This window comes from Alligator mississippiensis, chromosome 3, assembly GCF_030867095.1.
Source record: "Alligator mississippiensis isolate rAllMis1 chromosome 3, rAllMis1, whole genome shotgun sequence".
Classification (NCBI taxonomy): Eukaryota; Metazoa; Chordata; order Crocodylia; family Alligatoridae; genus Alligator; species Alligator mississippiensis.
In genome coordinates, this window is record NC_081826.1 from 215681322 (window position 1) to 215700287 (window position 18966).

At 41.6% G+C, this 18966-nt stretch overlaps 1 protein-coding gene across 5 annotated transcripts in view; it reads left to right on the top strand.

Annotated features, from left to right (window-relative positions):
- FBN2 (fibrillin 2) overlaps positions 1-18966 on the top strand; it is a 307967-nt gene that overhangs the window by 213532 nt on the left and 75469 nt on the right. For all 5 annotated transcript variants that reach the window (XM_059724895.1, XM_019478066.2, XM_059724893.1 and 2 more), the window contains 5 exons: positions 1517-1639; positions 3776-3898; positions 6529-6654; positions 13515-13637; positions 17113-17235. In XM_059724895.1, coding sequence (XP_059580878.1) covers positions 1517-1639; positions 3776-3898; positions 6529-6654; positions 13515-13637; positions 17113-17235 — 618 coding nt within the window. The remainder of the gene's footprint in view (positions 1-1516; positions 1640-3775; positions 3899-6528; positions 6655-13514; positions 13638-17112; positions 17236-18966) is intronic.

Sequence of the window (18966 nt, forward strand, 5' to 3'; positions counted from 1 at the left end):
AGCCCCTGGATGGCTTTCACATTAATTGATACATGTTTTAAGATACCTACATATATTGGTAATATACAGTTTAGAGGAACATGTCCATATTTAATACAAGTAACATTTTCATCAAGTAAACCTAAGGCTATGACTAGATTATGTACTTCTGTCAGCACAGCTGTTAGTTAGCAGCTGCAAAGAGGTTGCAGCATAGCTGTGCTGGCAGATGGCCCTACAGTAAACAGGTAAACCTGTTCTTTAACCTAACTACCTTCTTTTCATCATAATGAATGCTTCTGATATCACAGCACCAACCTCAGCTTTGTTGGTACAGTTCAGGGATTGAAAACCTGTGGCCTGCAAAGCAGGAGCTTCAGCTGTGTTCAGCAGTGGGGAGGCTTTACCCAGGCCATGCCACAATTGAGTGGCAGAGAAATGGCAGTGGGAAGAAGCAATGGCTGAGTCCTAGTAACACCCCGTCTTCGACCCAAGCTGGGTCATTCTGGCCTCCTGCTGGAAAATGTTGCTAATCCCTGGTACATGTAGGTATCTGCATCTGTACTAGAAGGCTTTGCCAGTATAAGTGCAGCAGTAAGGTGTGCCTAGTATAGACCTCACCTCTGTCACAAGAGCAAGACAAAATGAAAGAGATAGATAGTAAAGAAAAACAGGAAAAAAGGAAAGTGGAAAATAGCTGTTGATGAACCACACTAGCGAACATACAGAACTGAAGTCACAGGCTCAAGGCTTAAATCTATATAAATTGAATGCAAAGGTGTGTGTGTGTGAGGTGAGGAAGTCTTCCCTTGGACAGCTCCTGCTTTGATTGATGGATGCTACTTATGCCTCATGTTTGGGGTAGCTAGCGTTCCTGTGGGTGGGGAGGTGGGGAATGCCAATACAGAATCCCCAGGCAGATCCTATTCTACTACCTATGTGTTGCAATAACAGGAGCTCCCATGATATCCACCTGCCCTCCCCTTCTTTTTTGTGGAGTTAAGCATCATCTTTCTTTCTGCAAATGGGGCCCTTCAGAGCTGCATAGGGGTAACTTGATTTCTCCAAAATTACACTTCTGGAATAGTTGACTTAATCCTATAACTTGTCCTTTAGGGATTTATTGCATTAAAAGTCTGGGGTGAATTCTTTCCTTTAATAAAATTTTCATGTATTTGCATAACTTTGAATACCCATTTTTAAACAAATCTGAATCAATCTCTCTCTCTCTCTCATATATATATATATATATATAAAAAAACATTTTCTCTGATTACTTGAATATCTTAACAAAAACTGTCATAGATGATAAACCCAATTTTATATATTTGCAAATGAGTGAAAAAATGAAAATATATTAGTGTAATTTTCAGTAAAACATAAAACAATCATCTTAATTATAATAGAATATTGTATTTTTCTTATTAAAATAGTGTAAAAAAAACAGTTGTAAAATGTGTTACCCTGGAAAAGAATCAACACTCCTGAAATATCCGTGTTGAAATTTTAGTAATCAGTTTGCTCTTTGCATTTTTAGATGTGGACGAGTGTGAGATTGGGGCCCACAACTGTGATGCACATGCCTCATGCGTCAATGTCCCAGGAAGCTTCAAATGCAGCTGCAGAGAGGGTTGGGTTGGAAATGGCATTAAATGTATTGGTAAGCTTATAATAACTGGAGCATTTGTTCTTTGGTCATATACATAGTCAAATATATAAATATGATTTTGTGTTTCTGGGTTCTGTTTCATTTTAAATAGAAAAAAGTTTGCTTTTTTTCTCAAACCCGTCTCTCTAGTAGTTTACGTTAAGGGAACTTAATATGAAATGATTCAAGTCAGAATATTTATGTTGGCCTCTAATTTTGAGAGGAAATATATCACTTTACTATAGACATCTTTTGATGTATGTCCAGCATTTTTAAGCTAAATTCAGTCAGTGGGAATGGAAATTGAATTAAATATTTTTTCCAAATCATATGTATAAATCTTCTATGCAAAATGTAAAGTTCATTAAATAACAAAGTGGAAGGAACAAAATGCTTTGTGTGATTCTGTAGCAGCGATTAATGGATCAACATTTGTAAGGGAAAGGAAACTAAAAATATCACTTTAACAAGGTTTAAAATATCCTGGTCCATACATAATCCAGTAGAACTTTGCTGTTTAACCCTAAGAGACCATAGCAAATTACTGAATTTTATGACTTGCCAAGGAAATTAATGAACAGTTAAAAGCAGAATTCATCACAGACTTCATTTTCATTGTTTTGACAACTCCAGTTCATTTCTGTTATTTAATAATATACTTGTAAATATTCTGCAGTATGTATAGGCAACATGTTCTAAGAGAATAGCACTTAAGTAGAGTTCAGTGCATCTGGGACATCTTTACACATGCTCCACGGTGAGGGTAGGGAGCACTTGAATTAAAGCAGCTCTTCGGAGCTTCTCTAATTAAAGCGCCCACAGTGTCTCGTGTATTCAGTGTCCCGTGCTTTAAAATGGTGGTGGGACGCTTTAGCTAAAACTTGTTGAACAAGCTTTAGTTAAAGCACCCCTGCTGCCTTTTTGAAATATGGGGATGCTGAATACATGAGATACCAAGGTTGCTGGAGCATGCTAATTGGCTCCAAACTTGATTAATTAAGATTAATTTAGTCTGCTCTGCTGCATGCTAATTAGCATGCAGCAGAGCAGGTCTCAGGCATGTGTATAGGTGCCCCAGAAGACCTGGATTCTATTCTTGTTATGCCAATAGTTGCTGGGTGGTCCTTGGTCAGCTGCTTTACTTCCTTGTGCCTTGGTTTCCCCTTCTGTAAAATAGGGATAATGACACCTAACCTTCTTTGGAAACCACCTGAGATTTGTTTTGTACAAAACTAGATCATGTTTCTATAAAAGAACAAAATCTCATATGTGTTGAATTAGGCCCTTTGGATATGTTTTCCATAATATAAAAGCCTTATTAACCACATGAAGGCCAGTAGTAGGAGTTTGGTTTGAAGAGACCATGTGTTACACTGGTCTTACAAACCATTTTATAGAGAATAAGGTTGTATTGCAATACTTCTTTTGACAGTTCATTGGTGGTCTTAATGCTGATAGCTAATTATTAGAGAGTTTCTCCTAAGTTAAAAGAACACAGGATGGCTATGCCCTGTAATCCCCAGCCACAACACTGGACCATCCCTAAATTCACTGAAAGAAAAAATAGATTTGTTTATTGAGAGTGAAGAGAGGAGCTAATAATAGAAAACTAAGGTAAGAATGTTTTCGTTTTGTATGTGAGAGCAGTAAAGGTACCATTCCTGAGTACACAGTGGACTTTGAAGTCATCCAAACCCTTTAAACTGGTCACAAAACTGTGACCTTCACCTTACCATTTCTCTTTATGTCCCTGAATATTAATATGCATGATTTTTTTTTTGTCATGCCAGTAATTTAAAACAACAGTTGTCTTCCTTTTTCCAAAATTATTTTGATTCCAACTTCTTTAACAAGGTACTAAAATAAAAGTTACTTAGAATAATGATTCTTTTTAAGTGCCATAATTTAGTGTGTGCAACCATTTCATTCAGATGCACATGATATATTTTTAAAGGAAATATTAAGATGAAATCAGCTGCATATAACCAGATGTCCTCTGCTAGAATTTAACATTTCTTCAGGGACATAAGTCTTCCTTGTATTTTTTATTTTGTGTTAGCTGATGCAGATTAAGTGTAGGACAGCATACTACCTACTGCATATATAGTCTTAGCTTTTCTCATTTCTTTGTTTTCTTTTGGGGTGCAGATCTTGATGAATGTTCGAATGGAACCCACCAGTGTAGTGTGAATGCTCAGTGTGTGAACACACCTGGATCATATCGCTGTGCCTGTGCTGAAGGGTTCACAGGAGATGGATTCACTTGTTCTGGTAAGTGACATGTGAGAAATTTTCGGTAAGACTAACATGTCTACTGATTGCTTCTATTACTTAGAAACCTTGTAAAATTAAGACTGTATTCAAAGGACAAGAGAAAAGGTGTAAAGAAATTGTAGAAACCTCTTCCATCTGAAATGCAAGTCGGTGCCTCCAGAGAGCTCAGGCAGTATGCTAGCAGATGCCCGTCTCATATTTTGACTTGTCTACCACATCCCCAGTGGGCCAATTTACTGGGTAGGACTCTTGTCTGCCCCTTCCTTCTGCTTTCCGCTCCAGACAGCCTGTGCATATGCTGCTGTCAACAGCAAACTCTCTAGCCAAGAGCATGCAGTTCCAGCTCCCCATTACAAGTCTTGTCCTTGCTGGCAGGATTCCTGTAGCAGAGACTGCAGGAGGACAACAGTTATTTTCCCCTCATGGTGCCAGTTAGAACGGTGTTTAGTCATTAATATACCATTTTTTTATAAGAATGGTTCAGTTGAAAAATAACATCTCCTTTTCCTTTACATTTCCATTGCCTTATAGTTTGTTATTTTAAGACTGAAGTTTTTTCATACAGTAATTCAAAATAATATGAAGGGTTGGCAATTATTGTGATATTGTATAAGCATTCATGAGATTATGTATAGCTTTTATCACCAGCTGCATCCATAATGCAGACTTGAAGGAATATCTGTTTGCATCTATATTCTTGCACATTTTGATGTACAGTTTCAGCAGCTTGAGAGCTAACCACATTTTAATAGTTGTTTACTTAGGCTGGAAAATCTGAGTCCCAATTAATGTTGTGATAGTGTTTATGATGACTGCGCTGTTGAACAACAGTCCTATATATATGAAATGTTTATAAATGTAAATGATGCTATCAAAACAGTAAAATCTATGGGCCGATTGTTCAAAGAAAGTTTTAAAAAATGTACGGTGATAGGATGCATGGATGTATGTGCCATGAATCCATCCATGCATGGATAGAATTAACTCCTATGAAACCAAGTGGGGCTTAATTTGTATATGCCAAAAAAGTCTTATGTTCTCACATAATTAATAATGCTGAAAATGTTGTGAAAATGTAATTTTCATTCTCTTTAATAGAGATTTCATTTTGCAAATTTGCCTCTGGAAGAGTTTTATTCCAAAAAAATAGCAATATATTTATATATCAATTTTTTTACTTCATATATAAATCGACTTTATTCATAGGAGCAACTACTAATGGATTTGGAAGATGAATCAGTTCAAAATTTGACACTGTATAAAATCTGGTAGTGAAAATATAAGGGCATGGATTCTCAGCAGAACTAAAAGATAGATGTCAGAAGTAGTTGTTACTATTTTCTTTTCCTAAATTATTTTAACCCATTCAGTCTTTAAGTGGATAATGTAACCTGCTTTGCTTCAACATATCAGTAATCATAGTAATTATAGAAATGAGGGTTGGAAGGGACCTCAGGAGGTCATCTAGTCCAACTCCCTGCTCAAAGCAGGACCATCCCTAACTATATCATCCAATCCAAAGCTTTGTCTAGCTGGGTGTTACAAACTTCCAAGGATGGAGATTCCACAGCCTCTCTGGGTAACCTGTTCCAGTGTTTTACTAACCCCCTAGTGAGGAAATTCTTCCTAATATCTAACCTAAACTTCCCTTGCTGCAGCTTGAGGCGGTTGCTCCTTGTTCCATTATCTGCCACCACTGAGAACAGTCTAGTTCCATCCTCTTTTGAACCCCCCCTCAGGTAGTTGAAGGCTGCTGTTAAATCCCCTCTCGGTCTTCTCTTCTCTAGACTAAATAAGCCCAGTTTCCTCAGTCTTTCCTCATAAGTCATGTCCCCCAGACCCCTCACCTTTTTTGTTGCCCTATGCTGGACTGTCTCTAATTTCTCCACATCCTTTCTCCAGTGGGGGACCCAAAACTGAACACAATACTCCAGATGTGGCCTCACCAGCCCTGAATAGAGGGGAATAATCACTTTCCTTGACCTACTGGCAACATTCCTACTGATGCAGCCCAGTATGCCGTTAGCCTTCTTTGCACCAAGGGCACACTGTTGGCTTTGTATTCATCTTATTGTCCACTGTTATCCCCTGGTCATTTTCTGCAGAACTGCTGCCCAGCCAGTCAGCCCCCAGCCTGTAATTGTGCATGGGATTGTTCTTTTTTAGATGGAGGACCTTTCACTTGTCCTTGTTGAATCTCATGAGATTTCTTTTGGCCCAGTCCTCCCACTTGTCTAGGTCACTCTGAATTCTATCCTTATCCTCCAGCATATCTACTACTCCCCTCAGCCTGGTGTCATCTGCAGACTTGCTGAGCGTGCACTCTATGCTATCTTCCAGGTTGTTGATGAAGACATTGAAAACCAGCCCCAGGACTGACCCCTGGGGCAATCCACTTGATACCAGCTGGCAACTGGACATTGAGCCATTGATTATTACCCTCTAAGCCTGAGCATGATGCTGCAGGCAGTTTTCTATCTAAAGCCCATTCATCCAACCCGTACTTCCTTAGCCCATGAAAATATTCAGCAATACTATTCCATTTATTTGAATGACAAAATAGGACGGATAAAACTAAGCGCTAAAATACCTAGTCATGTTTAATGATACATTCTTTTCTTGCACAGATGTTGATGAGTGTGCAGAAAATGTTAATCTGTGTGAGAATGGACAGTGCCTCAATGTCCCTGGTGCCTACCGTTGTGAGTGTGAGATGGGATTCACTCCAGCTTCAGACAGCAAATCATGCCAAGGTAATTTACCAGTACTTCAACCTCATTTTCTGAGTTTGGATTGGCTGCTATAAAGGAAACCACAAGAAGTGCTGGAAGGACCCAACCTGGAAGCACATGCTTCACATATAAAAGTCATTTCTTCAAGCAAGGATTATTTTGCAATATGAATTATAATGAAGTTAGCTTTCATGTCTTATGAAGTTTTCCTGGCCTTCGGCCAAGAATCCCAGGGCAGAGGTCTGTCTCATTCTGTTTTTCTTCAACCATTTCTTATTTTTCTCACTCAGTAAATGGTCTATAGAGAGTACTATGTTGCTCTCTGCACTTATTGTGTGTGTGTGTGTGTGTGTGTGTGTGTGTGTGTGTACAGGAAATATAAGCTTCATTGAACATCAGTCTGTTTAATAAATATATACAGGAAATTTGAATGAGGCAGATTGCTGCTAGTTTTATCAGATTTATAACAATCCTTAAAATTTCTCTCTGAATGTTTTTACATCTTTCTCAGTTTATATATATTCTGTTATCTAAGATGTTACTTGAATTATCATGTTCTTTGTCCAATTGTGATTCTATCCCTTGTAGTATTTAAGGACTCTTGTTCTAGTCTGATTTCCTTGTGAAAACCCCTGTACCCTTTTAGGAAAGCAAAGGCAAAGGTGAGATATAAATAGGGAGTTACTCAAATCATTTCTAGATTTTGCAGAAATTGTGAAAATAGGCATTGTCCATGATATCTGCAGGGAAAAAAGAAATGTAATTGGGGAGCCACCAATCCTTCTGAATGTGCAGCCCACCAGAGGGGAAGGGGAGAGAGTGGTTACCAGCACAAAGGGGAGCAGACAAGATGGCTGCCTCCCCACCTTTGCTACTGATTGGCTGAGGACTGCCTGCCATGCAGCCCCACCCCTCTCCACCAACCGGCAAGGGGTGGGGCTGCATGATGGAAAGTCATTTAGGCCAATTAGCAGTGAGGGGCGGGACTGTATGACAGATAGCCTTCTTCAACAATCAGGGAGTGAGGCTACTGGGGCCCCTTGACCAATAGGAGGCATAGGGGGATGCCGTGCCATAATAAACCAGCAAAAATGGCAACCATCCCTGAGATCTGCCCATGAAATCGGCCTCCTGCCGCCTCAAGTTTGGTTGACCCCTAGATATAAAAGAAAACATTTTGAAAAGCCGTCTCTAAAATTGGACACTTAAGTTAATACATACAAATCTCCATATGCACATACATACATAGCATCTAATTTTAGTAAAATTATGGAAGCTTCTGAGAAACTGGCCCTGAAAGTCCACTCATAAGATCCATTGTGTTACCAGGATATTATCAGTGACTCATTAGAGAATTTTTAATTTCAGATCGTTAGCTGTTCACTTTGACACTAATGGTCAAACAAAATCTCAAATAGCCCAAACTTCAAACACCGTGGATATATTTTGAAAACCAAAATTTCTAACTCCCAGGACAGCAGGGCAAACATTTGACTTTCCTGATGTCATTTAATGAAAAATTGCAAATTTTGGATGAAATAGTATTTTATCTGGGTACTAGCAGATCCAGGTTGGGGGAGGGGGCAGTTAGGAGGGTTAAAACAGCACATCCTACTGTTTTAAAATTCTACTACAGACCCCCACATCAAGGGGAAGAAAGAGATTCGGGGCTCCTGAGGCAACTCTTGGAGACCATAAAAGCTAAAGAGGCGGTAGTCATGGGGGACCTAAACTACCCGGACATCTGCTGGGAGTCACAGACAGCAAAGTCCCACCGCTCACGCAGGTTTCTAACCTGTGTACAGGACCTCCACCTGACACAGGAGGTACACGGTCCCACTAGGGGGAATGCCATACTGGATCCGGTATTGGCAACGGGAGATGACATGGTAGCGGACCTCCAGATCGGTAGCCATCTGGGGGACAGTGATCACCTAATAATAGAATACACCATAAGACGTCAAGTGGGTAAGGTAACTAGTAGGGTGAAAGTGCTAGACTTTAGGAAAGCTGATTTCAATGAACTCAGGGGATTAGTCAAGGACACACTGCAGAGTAGGAGATTTGAAGAAACGGAAGCCCAAGAAGGGTGGCTGTGCCTTAAGGAAACGATCCTTTGGGCACAAAGCAAGACGATCCCCGAGTGAGGCAAAAGAGGGAAAGGGGCCAGGAGGCTTCCCTGGCTGACCAGAGAAATCCAGGGCAGCCTAAGGGACAAAAGGGGAGCACATAAAAAGTGGAAACAGGGAGAGATCACCAAAGACGAATATACCTCCTCTGCTCGTGCTTGTAGGGAGGCAGTTAGACGGGCCAAAGCTACCATGGAGCTGAGGATGGCAACCCAAGTAAAGGACAACAAGAAATTGTTTTTTAGATATATTGGGAGTAAAAGGAAGGCCCAGGGAGGAATAGGACCCCTGCTAAATGGGCAGAAACAATTGGTGACAGACAGGGGGGACAAGGCTGAACTCCTCAACGAGTTCTTTGCCTCAGTGTGCCTCAGTGTTCCTAAGTGAGGGGCACAACAAGTCTCTCACTGGGGTTGTAGAGAGGAAGCAGCAAGGCGCCAGACTTCCATGCGTAGACCCTGAGATGGTGCAGAGTCACTTGGAAGAACTGGATGCCTTTAAGTCGGCAGGCCCGGATGAGCTCCATCCGAGGGTGCTGAAGGCACTGGCCGACATCATTGCACAGCCACTGGCGGAAATATTTGAAAGCTCGTGTCGCATGGGCCAAGTCCCGGAGGACTGGAAAAGGGCCAACGTGGTCCCCATTTTCAAAAAGGGGAGGAAGGAGGACCCGGGCAACTATAGGCCAGTCAATCTCACCTCCATCCTTGGCAAAGTCTTTGAAAAAATTATCAAGGCTCACATTTGTGAGAGCCCGGCAGGACAAATTATGCTGAGGGGAAATCAGCACGGGTTCGTGGCAGGCAGATCGTGCCTGACCAATCTAGTTTCTTTTTATGACCAGGTTATGAAATGTCTGGACACAGGAGGAGGGGTGGATGTCGTATACTTAGACTTCAGGAAGGCCTTCGATACAGTATCCCACCCCATACTGGTGAACAAGTTAAGAGGCTGTGACTTGGATGACTACACAGTCCGGTGGGTGGCAAATTGGCTGAAGGGTCGCACCCAGAGAGTCATGGTGGATGGGTCGGTTTCAACCTGGAAGGGTGTGGGCAGTGGGGTCCCGCAGGGTTCGGTCCTTGGACCGATACTCTTTAATGTCTTCATCAGGGACTTGGACGAGGGAGTGAAATGTACTCTGTCCAAGTTTGCAGATGACACAAAGCTATGGGGAGATGTGGACACGCCGGAGGGCAGGGAACAGCTGCAGGCAGATCTGGACAGGTTGGACAAGTGGGCAGAAAACAACAGAATGCAGTTCAACAAGGAGAAATGCAAAGTGCTGCACCTAGGGAGGAAAAATGTCCGGCACACCTACAGCCTAGGGAATGACCTGCTGGGTGGCACGGAAGTGGAAAGGGATCTTGGAGTCCTAGTGGACTCCAAGATGAACATGAGTCGGCAGTGTGACGAAACCATCAGAAAAGCCAATGGCACTTTATCGTGCATCAGCAGATGCATGACGAATAGGTCCAAGGAGGTGATACTTCCCCTCTATCGGGTGCTGGTCAGACCGCAGTTGGAGTACTGCATGCAATTCTGGGCGCCGCAATTCAAGAGGGATGCGGATAACCTGGAGAGGGTCCAGAGAAGGGCCACTCATATGGTTAAGGGCCTACAGACCAAGCCCTACGAGGAGAGACTAGAGAAACTGGATCTTTTCAGCCTCCACAAGAGAAGGTTGAGAGGCGACCTTGTGGCTGCCTATAAGTTCATCACGGGGGCACAGAAGGGAATTGGTGAGTATTTATTTACCAAGGCACCCCCGGGGGTTACAAGAAATAATGACCACAAGCTAGCAGAGAGCAGATTTAGAGTGGACATTAGGAAGAACTTCTTCACAGTTCGAGTGGCCAGGGTCTGGAACGGGCTCCCAAGGGAGGTGGTGCTCTCCCCTACCCTGGGAGTCTTCAAGAGGAGGTTAGATGAGCATCTAGCTGGGGTCATCTAGACCCAGTACTCTGTCCTGCTTATGCAGGGGGTCGGACTCGATGATCTATTGAGGTCCCTTCTGACCCTAACATCTATGAATCTATGAATCCTCAAGGCTGAGGCTAGTGGCTGGGCTTTCCCAGCCCCAGATCTGTGCTGTGAACATGTGCAGGTGTTCATTAGCTGGGTTAACCCATTTTAGATTGGATTAACCCAGGCTGATCTAAACATAGTTCATCTCCTGATGTGAACTAATTTAGATTGGGTGTGTCATTTTTCAGGTGATTTAAGCCCTATGAACACCTGCACACCCAGGCATTGAGATCAACCTACCTGGTTTGTTCAGTCTAAATGTAATGCTTGTATGTACCCTAAGGAAACAAGAAACATTAGCTCTGTTTGGTTGGGTGAAAAGAATGTAAGAAGTCAGTCCCTCTCCTTCCCTCCCCTCGCCTCTCTTTCTTGTAGTTTGTAAATACGCAGATGGAAAAAATGTTCCATATGAGAAGGGATGGCTTTCAGACATATTATATCATTTACAGATTGTTTTTGATTTAGCAAAGATCAAAATTAAATTCAGTACAGCAGCTTTAAAAAATAACCAGTAAGGCTGCCTTTTTTTTTCTTTCCTGTTCTGAGTTCTGGAAACTGCCTAGTCTGAGAAGCTGGAAGTATTATTATATAGGGATCAGAGTATACTTACTCCCTTACATTAGTTTAAGAGATGGTAATCAGCAATTTAGTTTCTCAGATAAAACAACTTTGTTTAAATACCAGTAGAGTACAGTACAGTAGAAGCCCAGTCCTGCAAGCTGTTGAGAGTCAGTGCCTTGCAGGGGCAGCCCCTCTACTTGTTAAAAAAAATAATCATAATTTTGTGTTTGAAGAGTTTCTTACTATGACTTGCTATGTTTACATGCTCAAGCCCTATACTATGGAAATGTCAGGTATTTCTAGGACCATGCCTTAAATTAGCAATCCATATCACCCTGGAAGAGTTCATACCACATGTTATTCAAGATGCAGTCAGTATCTTCTGGAAGATGAAATGTTGTGGCAATATATAGTTCACCCGATTCATAGGTCTCATTGCTTTTATGACACTTCTCTTACACAGTTCTTTTCACTAAAGGAAAGCACGTGGGTTTGTTCTTTTAGACTACTAGAATTTCCTTTTTAAATCTTTAAGCAGAAAGAAATTTTGTTTTACAGGCAAGTATACATGAAATCAAAGAAGAGAGAAAGGAAGCCTGAATTGAGAGTGCAGCCATTGACACCTACAGAAATGTAAAACTGCACATAGGACAGAACACTTTTTTGTTTGTAAGTGATAGGAAGGACATCCAAATGAAGGAAGACAGGCACAGGGCTAGATTTAAGTGGTAGGTTGCAGTGTTAATAGCAGTGGGGAGAGGCACTGTATGCCTGAACTTCATGACATTTCATATACTAAGCATTTAAGTGGATCCAGTGCAGACTTACAGAACTCTCACCATAGCTTAGGTTAGACTCTCCTCAGCCGATTCCTAGGTTTCAGTTAACTCCTTACTAGGGGCAGGGAACAGGAGCATACAAAAGGGGAGCTTGGGGTGATGAAACTTCAGGTCTCCCCATCTCTCATAGGTAGAAGCAACAGCAAAATCCCAGAATTCTTCTCTTTCTGCTGTTGAGCCCCAGCTCAAGTCTGGGATCATGCCCGGTATGCAAAGGCCAATAAAGATACCAGGGGTGAAAGTACAAAGAAAGTTTATTGCTAGCAATAAAAGGTGTGAGCGGAATAATTTCACGTAACAAGCACACCAGATTACTATTTCTAAGCATCTTTTATACAGGAGTTTTTTGAGGCTTCATAAGCATCCTTGTTTGCTGATTGGTTATAAAGGAGTGACGCAAGGAGTTCTTTACTGAGCATGTCTCTATACCTGTGTTTTACCCATGTATCTCATTTACACACATGTATGTTTCATTAGCATACTTTTTCCCCACCTAGGGGCGTGATTTTTAGTATTTTAATGAGCCCTTTACCCCAGTACTTTGCTTCTTGCTTTTGTTTTCAAGCCCCTTTATTTAGGACTGTCTCCTCCTTATCATTGCAGATGGGCATTTGTCACATAACATTCTCTTCTGCTTCGTCTCTGAGTAGTGGTTTCTAGGTCACTCATTACACTGGGAGCTGTTCCCTTGGGCCTTTATCCATAGGCGACATTAACTGCAAGTTTAAACATAGTAAATCTTCCTAGAATTGTATTAACATTAATGTATAAATCCTATTCCAATTTAATCTAATTGATTGGCAGAGGGGCTTTGCCCTCGATTGACAGTGAGGCAAAAAAATGTAGTGTTAAATATGCCACAGTTTCTGCCTCCCACTGCTGGTTGGTGGAGGGTCCCCGGTGGCCCTCCACTTGCTGCTGATCAGATGAGAGGCAAAAACTGCGGCATAATGAAAACTGAAGTTTTTGCCTCCCAGCCATCAGAAGCAGGTGGCTCCTGATTAGAAGTTCTAGAAAATCTTTTACAAGTATTTTGTTTTAATTTGGAATCCTGAAGATTCTTTTTTTTAACCTCAGGTTTACTTGCTAAATAATCAATCTATATCTGAAGATTACTCATGACAGCTGTAATGGGGAATAACTGTTAGATTTTCATTAAAGCTATTCCTCACAAATTCTTAAGTTTAACTCTGCACAGGAATAATTATTGTATAGCGATACTGCCTCTGACTTTTCAGTATTAAATGTGTTTTTAAAGTAACTTTATTCTTAACACTTCTGTGAAGATGAATTATAACTTTTTGCTCTGGCTATCTTTCTTCAGATATTGACGAATGCTCTTTTCAAAATATATGTGTATTTGGCACCTGTAATAACTTACCAGGAATGTTTCATTGCATCTGTGATGATGGCTATGAACTGGATAGAACTGGAGGAAACTGTACAGGTATAGTCTAATCCAGTGTTCTCAACATACTTCTTTTTAAGTTTGTTACAATGCCATATAGTCCCATGACTCTGAGGTGTGGGTAATGAAGTTACCCTTTGCATCACTGCAACCGAAAGGTAATCTCTCTAACAACCTAAGACATATTGTGAAGTTATTCTCCTTTTTTTCTTTCTCTTCCACTTATACTTTTCCTTTCCCTTCTCCTTTCCCATTCTTTCCTCTTATGTACCCTCTACAAGTTTGCTGCACATCTCCAGGGGTACAAATGCAGCACTATAAGAAATGTTCTAATCTAACCAGAATTATGTAAAAGAAATGTAGAATTTTATCACATTATCTATTTTTTCCATATCCTGGCTACATGTAAATAATAAAGCCAGTTTAGTAGCTTTTTAAGCTGTCACTAACACTTTGTAACTAAGAAATATTTAAAGCTTCTAGCTCAAAGAACTATATTTAGGTAAATATTAAGAAAAAAAATCCCCTTTGCTTTCATTTAGATTTAAGGTTTACAGTTAGTTATTCCTTCATCATCGTACAAATCCCTTCCAAATGGAATATTTTTCTGTGACTGTATGGTGATAGTTCTTAAGTGTTCATATAAAATTAGTTAAGACACAAGGGTGTGTCTACACGTTCATTAATGCTCAGTAGCTACTGCACATTTAGTTTAGTACTTGCTTAATGAAGTACTAACTAAATATGCAATAACTATAGTTACTGCACAGTAGTGCCAGTGCACAGTTTTTTGTGACGTTTACTGTACAATAGCCTAATAACATTGTGTAATAGTGTATTAGCATGGTTTTTGACTGGCATGCTACAGCACAGTGTTATTAGGCTACTGTGCAGTAAGCATCTCATGTAGACATGTCCTGAGTAACTTTATAATGAAGATTCACAAAAGAGATCTAAAAGAGGACTTTAGTTTTGCCCTGGACTGTTTAATTCTTCTATTCAGTGTTTATATCTAATCATTGCATGGCATGGGCAAATCTACATTAATAAATGCTAATATTGCATCAATTCAGAAATGTATATGGTGTTTTGCAAATATAGACTTAAACAAGGTTCTTGAGGATTTTCTTTGATAAAGGGAACCTCCAAAATACACTTTCAATATTCATTTAAGAGTAGGAGTACCTGATGAACGATTGAGATAAATGATGAAGGGCTGAAGTGAGTTTTGAGGAGGGTTTTTGAAGGAAGAATCTTCTTCAAAAGGAGACAGCAGTGTCTAGAATGCTAACTTAATAGACCAAATAGCATTATGCTGAAATTCCTCTATGTACACTGGCTTCCAAACTTACACTGCCTTCCTTAGTGTGCTGCTGCAAATGAGTTAATTAGCTTTGTTCCATTCTGTTATGCAAGAAGAGATCATTGTAAGTGTAGGTGACGGCATGAAATGAATTAGTGTCCGCATTCTTGGTTTTTATTTAAAAAAAAAAAAAAAAAATCCAGGAATTTTTTTGGGTTTATCTTCGAAACAAAAACCGGTTGAAATCAGGAAGAAAAAAGGAAGAAAGGGGGGGGGAAAGTTGGTTTAAACTGGAGAAAAATAGGCAGTGAGGGAGGGAGGGAGTAAGGCTGGGACTAGGGAAGGGGAGGGGCATGGCGCAGCCCATTGGTCACTCCTGGGGCCGCAGCAAGGAGCAAAGCGGGGGAAGCTGTCAGTGGGTGCGTGGCAGCAGGGGCACAGCTCTTGCTGCTACATACCCCCCAGGAGGGTTGCAGGCTGGGGAGCTATGCCGGGCTCTTCCAGGGGGGCCCATGCACCTGGATCTGTGTGTGGGACGAGAGCAGGCTGGAACTGGTGGTGGCACTGGTCTCTTCCCAGCGCTTGGCTGCCTGATCTTGCTGCAGCATGTTGCGCTGCAGGCTGGGGCCAGCAGTGGCACTGGGCTCTTCCCAGCACTCGGGGCGGGTGGCAGCCAGCTCTTGTCCTGCGCGCAGATCTAGGGGCATGCACCCCCCAGGAGGCTGTGGGCTGGGGGCCTGTGCTGGGCTCTTCCGGGTGGGCACATGCCCCCAGATCTGTGCGCAGGACAAGAGCAAGTTGCTGCCCCCCTCCATCCCCGTGGGGCTCCCAGCACCCAGGGCAGGGCCAAAGCTGAAGCTGTCAGGGTGCAACTTGGACCCACTTGCCCCAGGAGTGATTCGCTTATTCCGTCTCGCCCCTCCTGGGGTCAGGAGCCCCATGTCCCCAGGCAGCAGCTCCAGCCACCCTTCCTCGGCTCCCACGTGGCCACTGCCACCCCACCTGCCCCCCCCCCCTTCTCCACATGTGGCTGGTGCCACTGCTCCCCCTCCATCCCGCCCCCGCCCCTGTCCAGTGGGAAACCTGTGCCTCAGGTAACTGGCACTTTTAGCTTACTGGCACCACCCATTTTTCAGTTCAAGTCCCTGTTAACCAGCATGAGTGGGGTATGGGCCATGCCCCACTCGTGCCAATTAACAGGGATTTGAACTGAAAAACATGTGTAAACCAGTAAAAACCAAATGGCTCTAAAAAAAAATCAGGGTATTTATCAGTGAAAATGGGTAAAAACTGAGAATGCAGAACACTAGAAATAATGCATAAAAATTAGAATGTGCTCTTTTTCTAAAGTTTTTAATTTTAGGAGACATGGCCAAACTCTATTCCTACCTGGAGCACTTAAGAAAACACAGCATACAATTCTCTCTTATATAAACATTCTTTTTTTTAAAAAACTTATTCTTTTTCTTTTTAAATGAAAGCAGTATTGTCTTGTTAACTTGTTTTACTGGTACAGCTTCATATGGAGTGCTTCCCATTGTGCACAGTGGATATGATCTGTTCTGTTCTAGCAGAGCTACTCACATATTGTCACATGCTATACAACTTTGGTACCTCAATTTAGTGTGGAACCTGTTCTGTTCATTGAATGTTCAGTTATTTTGGATTGCCTCTGTTACTATTGCTCTCCTAACATATGGGTGTATATGTGATATATCTTTTATATGGATTTCTTTATATGAATTGCAGAGTAATATTTTGATGGAATCTGCCTAATTAGATAATAAGATATAAGTAATGTTATTTTTCCTTAACATTTTGGAACTGTTAGTGTTTACATATTTATTCAGCACAAAATACAGTGTACCCAAGCTTATCCAGACTTGAGTTAACCAACATTTCTGGTGAATGAAGCATTACTAAGTCTTCCTAAAGCAATTAAGGCTATGCTTTATTTCCTCATTTTAACAAAGTATTATGTAGGACTCTATAATCTTTGACTAATCTAAGGATAGGACAATTTTTTTTTAATTAAATTTGCAAGTGTAGAAGGTTATTTTGAGTAATTGACAAATTGTTAGTAGTTCTCCTTCAATTTAAGGTAAAGATAAGAATTATCTCTCTTTTGAAACATTCCTACAGAACTTTCTTCTTAAAGTTATACACTTTCCTCTTTTCCATCCAGTGAACAAATTTACTTTCCTATTTTAGATATTGATGAGTGTGCTGATCCCATTAACTGTGTTAATGGACTCTGTGTGAATACTCCTGGGAGATACGAATGTAACTGTCCACCAGATTTCCAGCTGAACCCAACTGGAGTGGGTTGTGTGGGTAAGTCAAAACTATATTAAATAAATATGAATTGGAGGCAGCAAACAGCGAGTAGAAACTTAGGGCACCTATACACGAGCAACAAGACTACTCAGACGCTCTGTAATTATTGCAAGTCAGAGCAGGCTTGTTTAATCAAGGGCTCTGTGGGCTCAAGCAGACTCCATCAGCATCCCCATGCTTAAAAATGGTGGCTGTTTGGAGTCCCTCTAATTAAAGCCGTCCCAACTTCTGGAGCGTGTGTATAAATGCCTATTTGTGTAGCCTTTAGTCACACTACCATCCAAGTGATCAGAGTTGCTGACAGCAGCGTTAGTGCAGGGATAAATACAAATCCAAAGTGTGTTTCTATTTCACCCTTTTTATACATAGGAAATACTTAGATCAGTCATGCCTCATTTCCCAGCTTACAATTTACTGATTAATGGATTAATTAATTACAACATTCCTACATACCTCTCATATCTCTTGTACCAGATTTGGTTAAGTCCTACTGCTCCAGGCCTGTCTTGTGGCCTACAATCATAAATATACAACATTCTCTTAAAGTAAGTTAATATCATTTCAGATGCTGTCTTAATTTGTTTCGTTTCAGCCTTTAATACCACTCAATTGTAGAGTCAGACACCAACATCCCTTTTGTATTCTGATCAGTTGCATTTTTTCTTACCCCCAAATTATTGGTATCTTTCCCAAATACATCTTTTCGTCTCATTCCTTTTTTTCCTCTCTTCCTCAAAGTTCATTTCCATCCCTGTTCTCACTATATTTCATGATTTTCCATGCAGGACCTCGTGATTTCAGCCTGAGCTTCCTGGCTCAACAGTAGTCCAAGGACCAATCATTTTCTACTGTTGTCGTTTCTTTATCTTTCTCTCTCAGTGAAACACCCAATATTCACATAAGCATCTTCATCTCATTTGGCTCAAGTGCACTTTCATCCTTTCTTCACATTGCCTAAGTTTCCAATGGCCTCACCACTGTAAAATTTAATCTTCAACTTCCCTTCTATCTTTTTATCACATACAGGGCACATCTACACGAGACCATTTACTCAAGATTAGAGCTGATTACTGCATAGTAAGTGTCACTGTCTACATGTGCAGCTGCTTACTGCACAGTAATTTGCTCTAATCCAGAATAAATATGCTACCTGTAGTTACAAGTAGCAGATTTACTTGGGAGTAATTAGTGCACAGTACAGCACATGTAAATGGCTTAGGACTGGGATGACTGGGAGCAAATGTGTTCCCAGGCAGCTGGGCAGCAGGGGGCGGGAGATTGCTCCCTGCCCCCAGGAGTTGCCTGCTGGCAGGTTGGGCTCTGCCACCACATCCTGGGTGGGGATAATGTCCCCCTGCCCTGGCAGCAGTGAGTTTACAGCCCCCACTTTGGAATCGCGAAGAATCTTTCCTGCTGCCAAGTCAGGGAGACGTTGTCCCTGTCCGGGCTCTGGTGATAGAGCCTGCCATGGCAACAGGGAGTTCCTGGTAGCATGAATCTACCTCCCAGCCTCTGTCAGGAGACAGCTGTCTCCTGGTCCCCTTGCTCCCTGCCAGTCCCTGGCTTAGCAACCGGAGGAGCCTAGAGCTCCCCCTGGCTGCTGCAGGGGGCCAGTGCAGGGCCTGAACAGGTGGAAGCAGATTGCTGCCATGAGCAGCAAATCTGTTCCCTCTTCCCCACATGTGTAGATGCCTGCCCAGGGTGGGTTTAGTTTAGAGTAATTTAAAG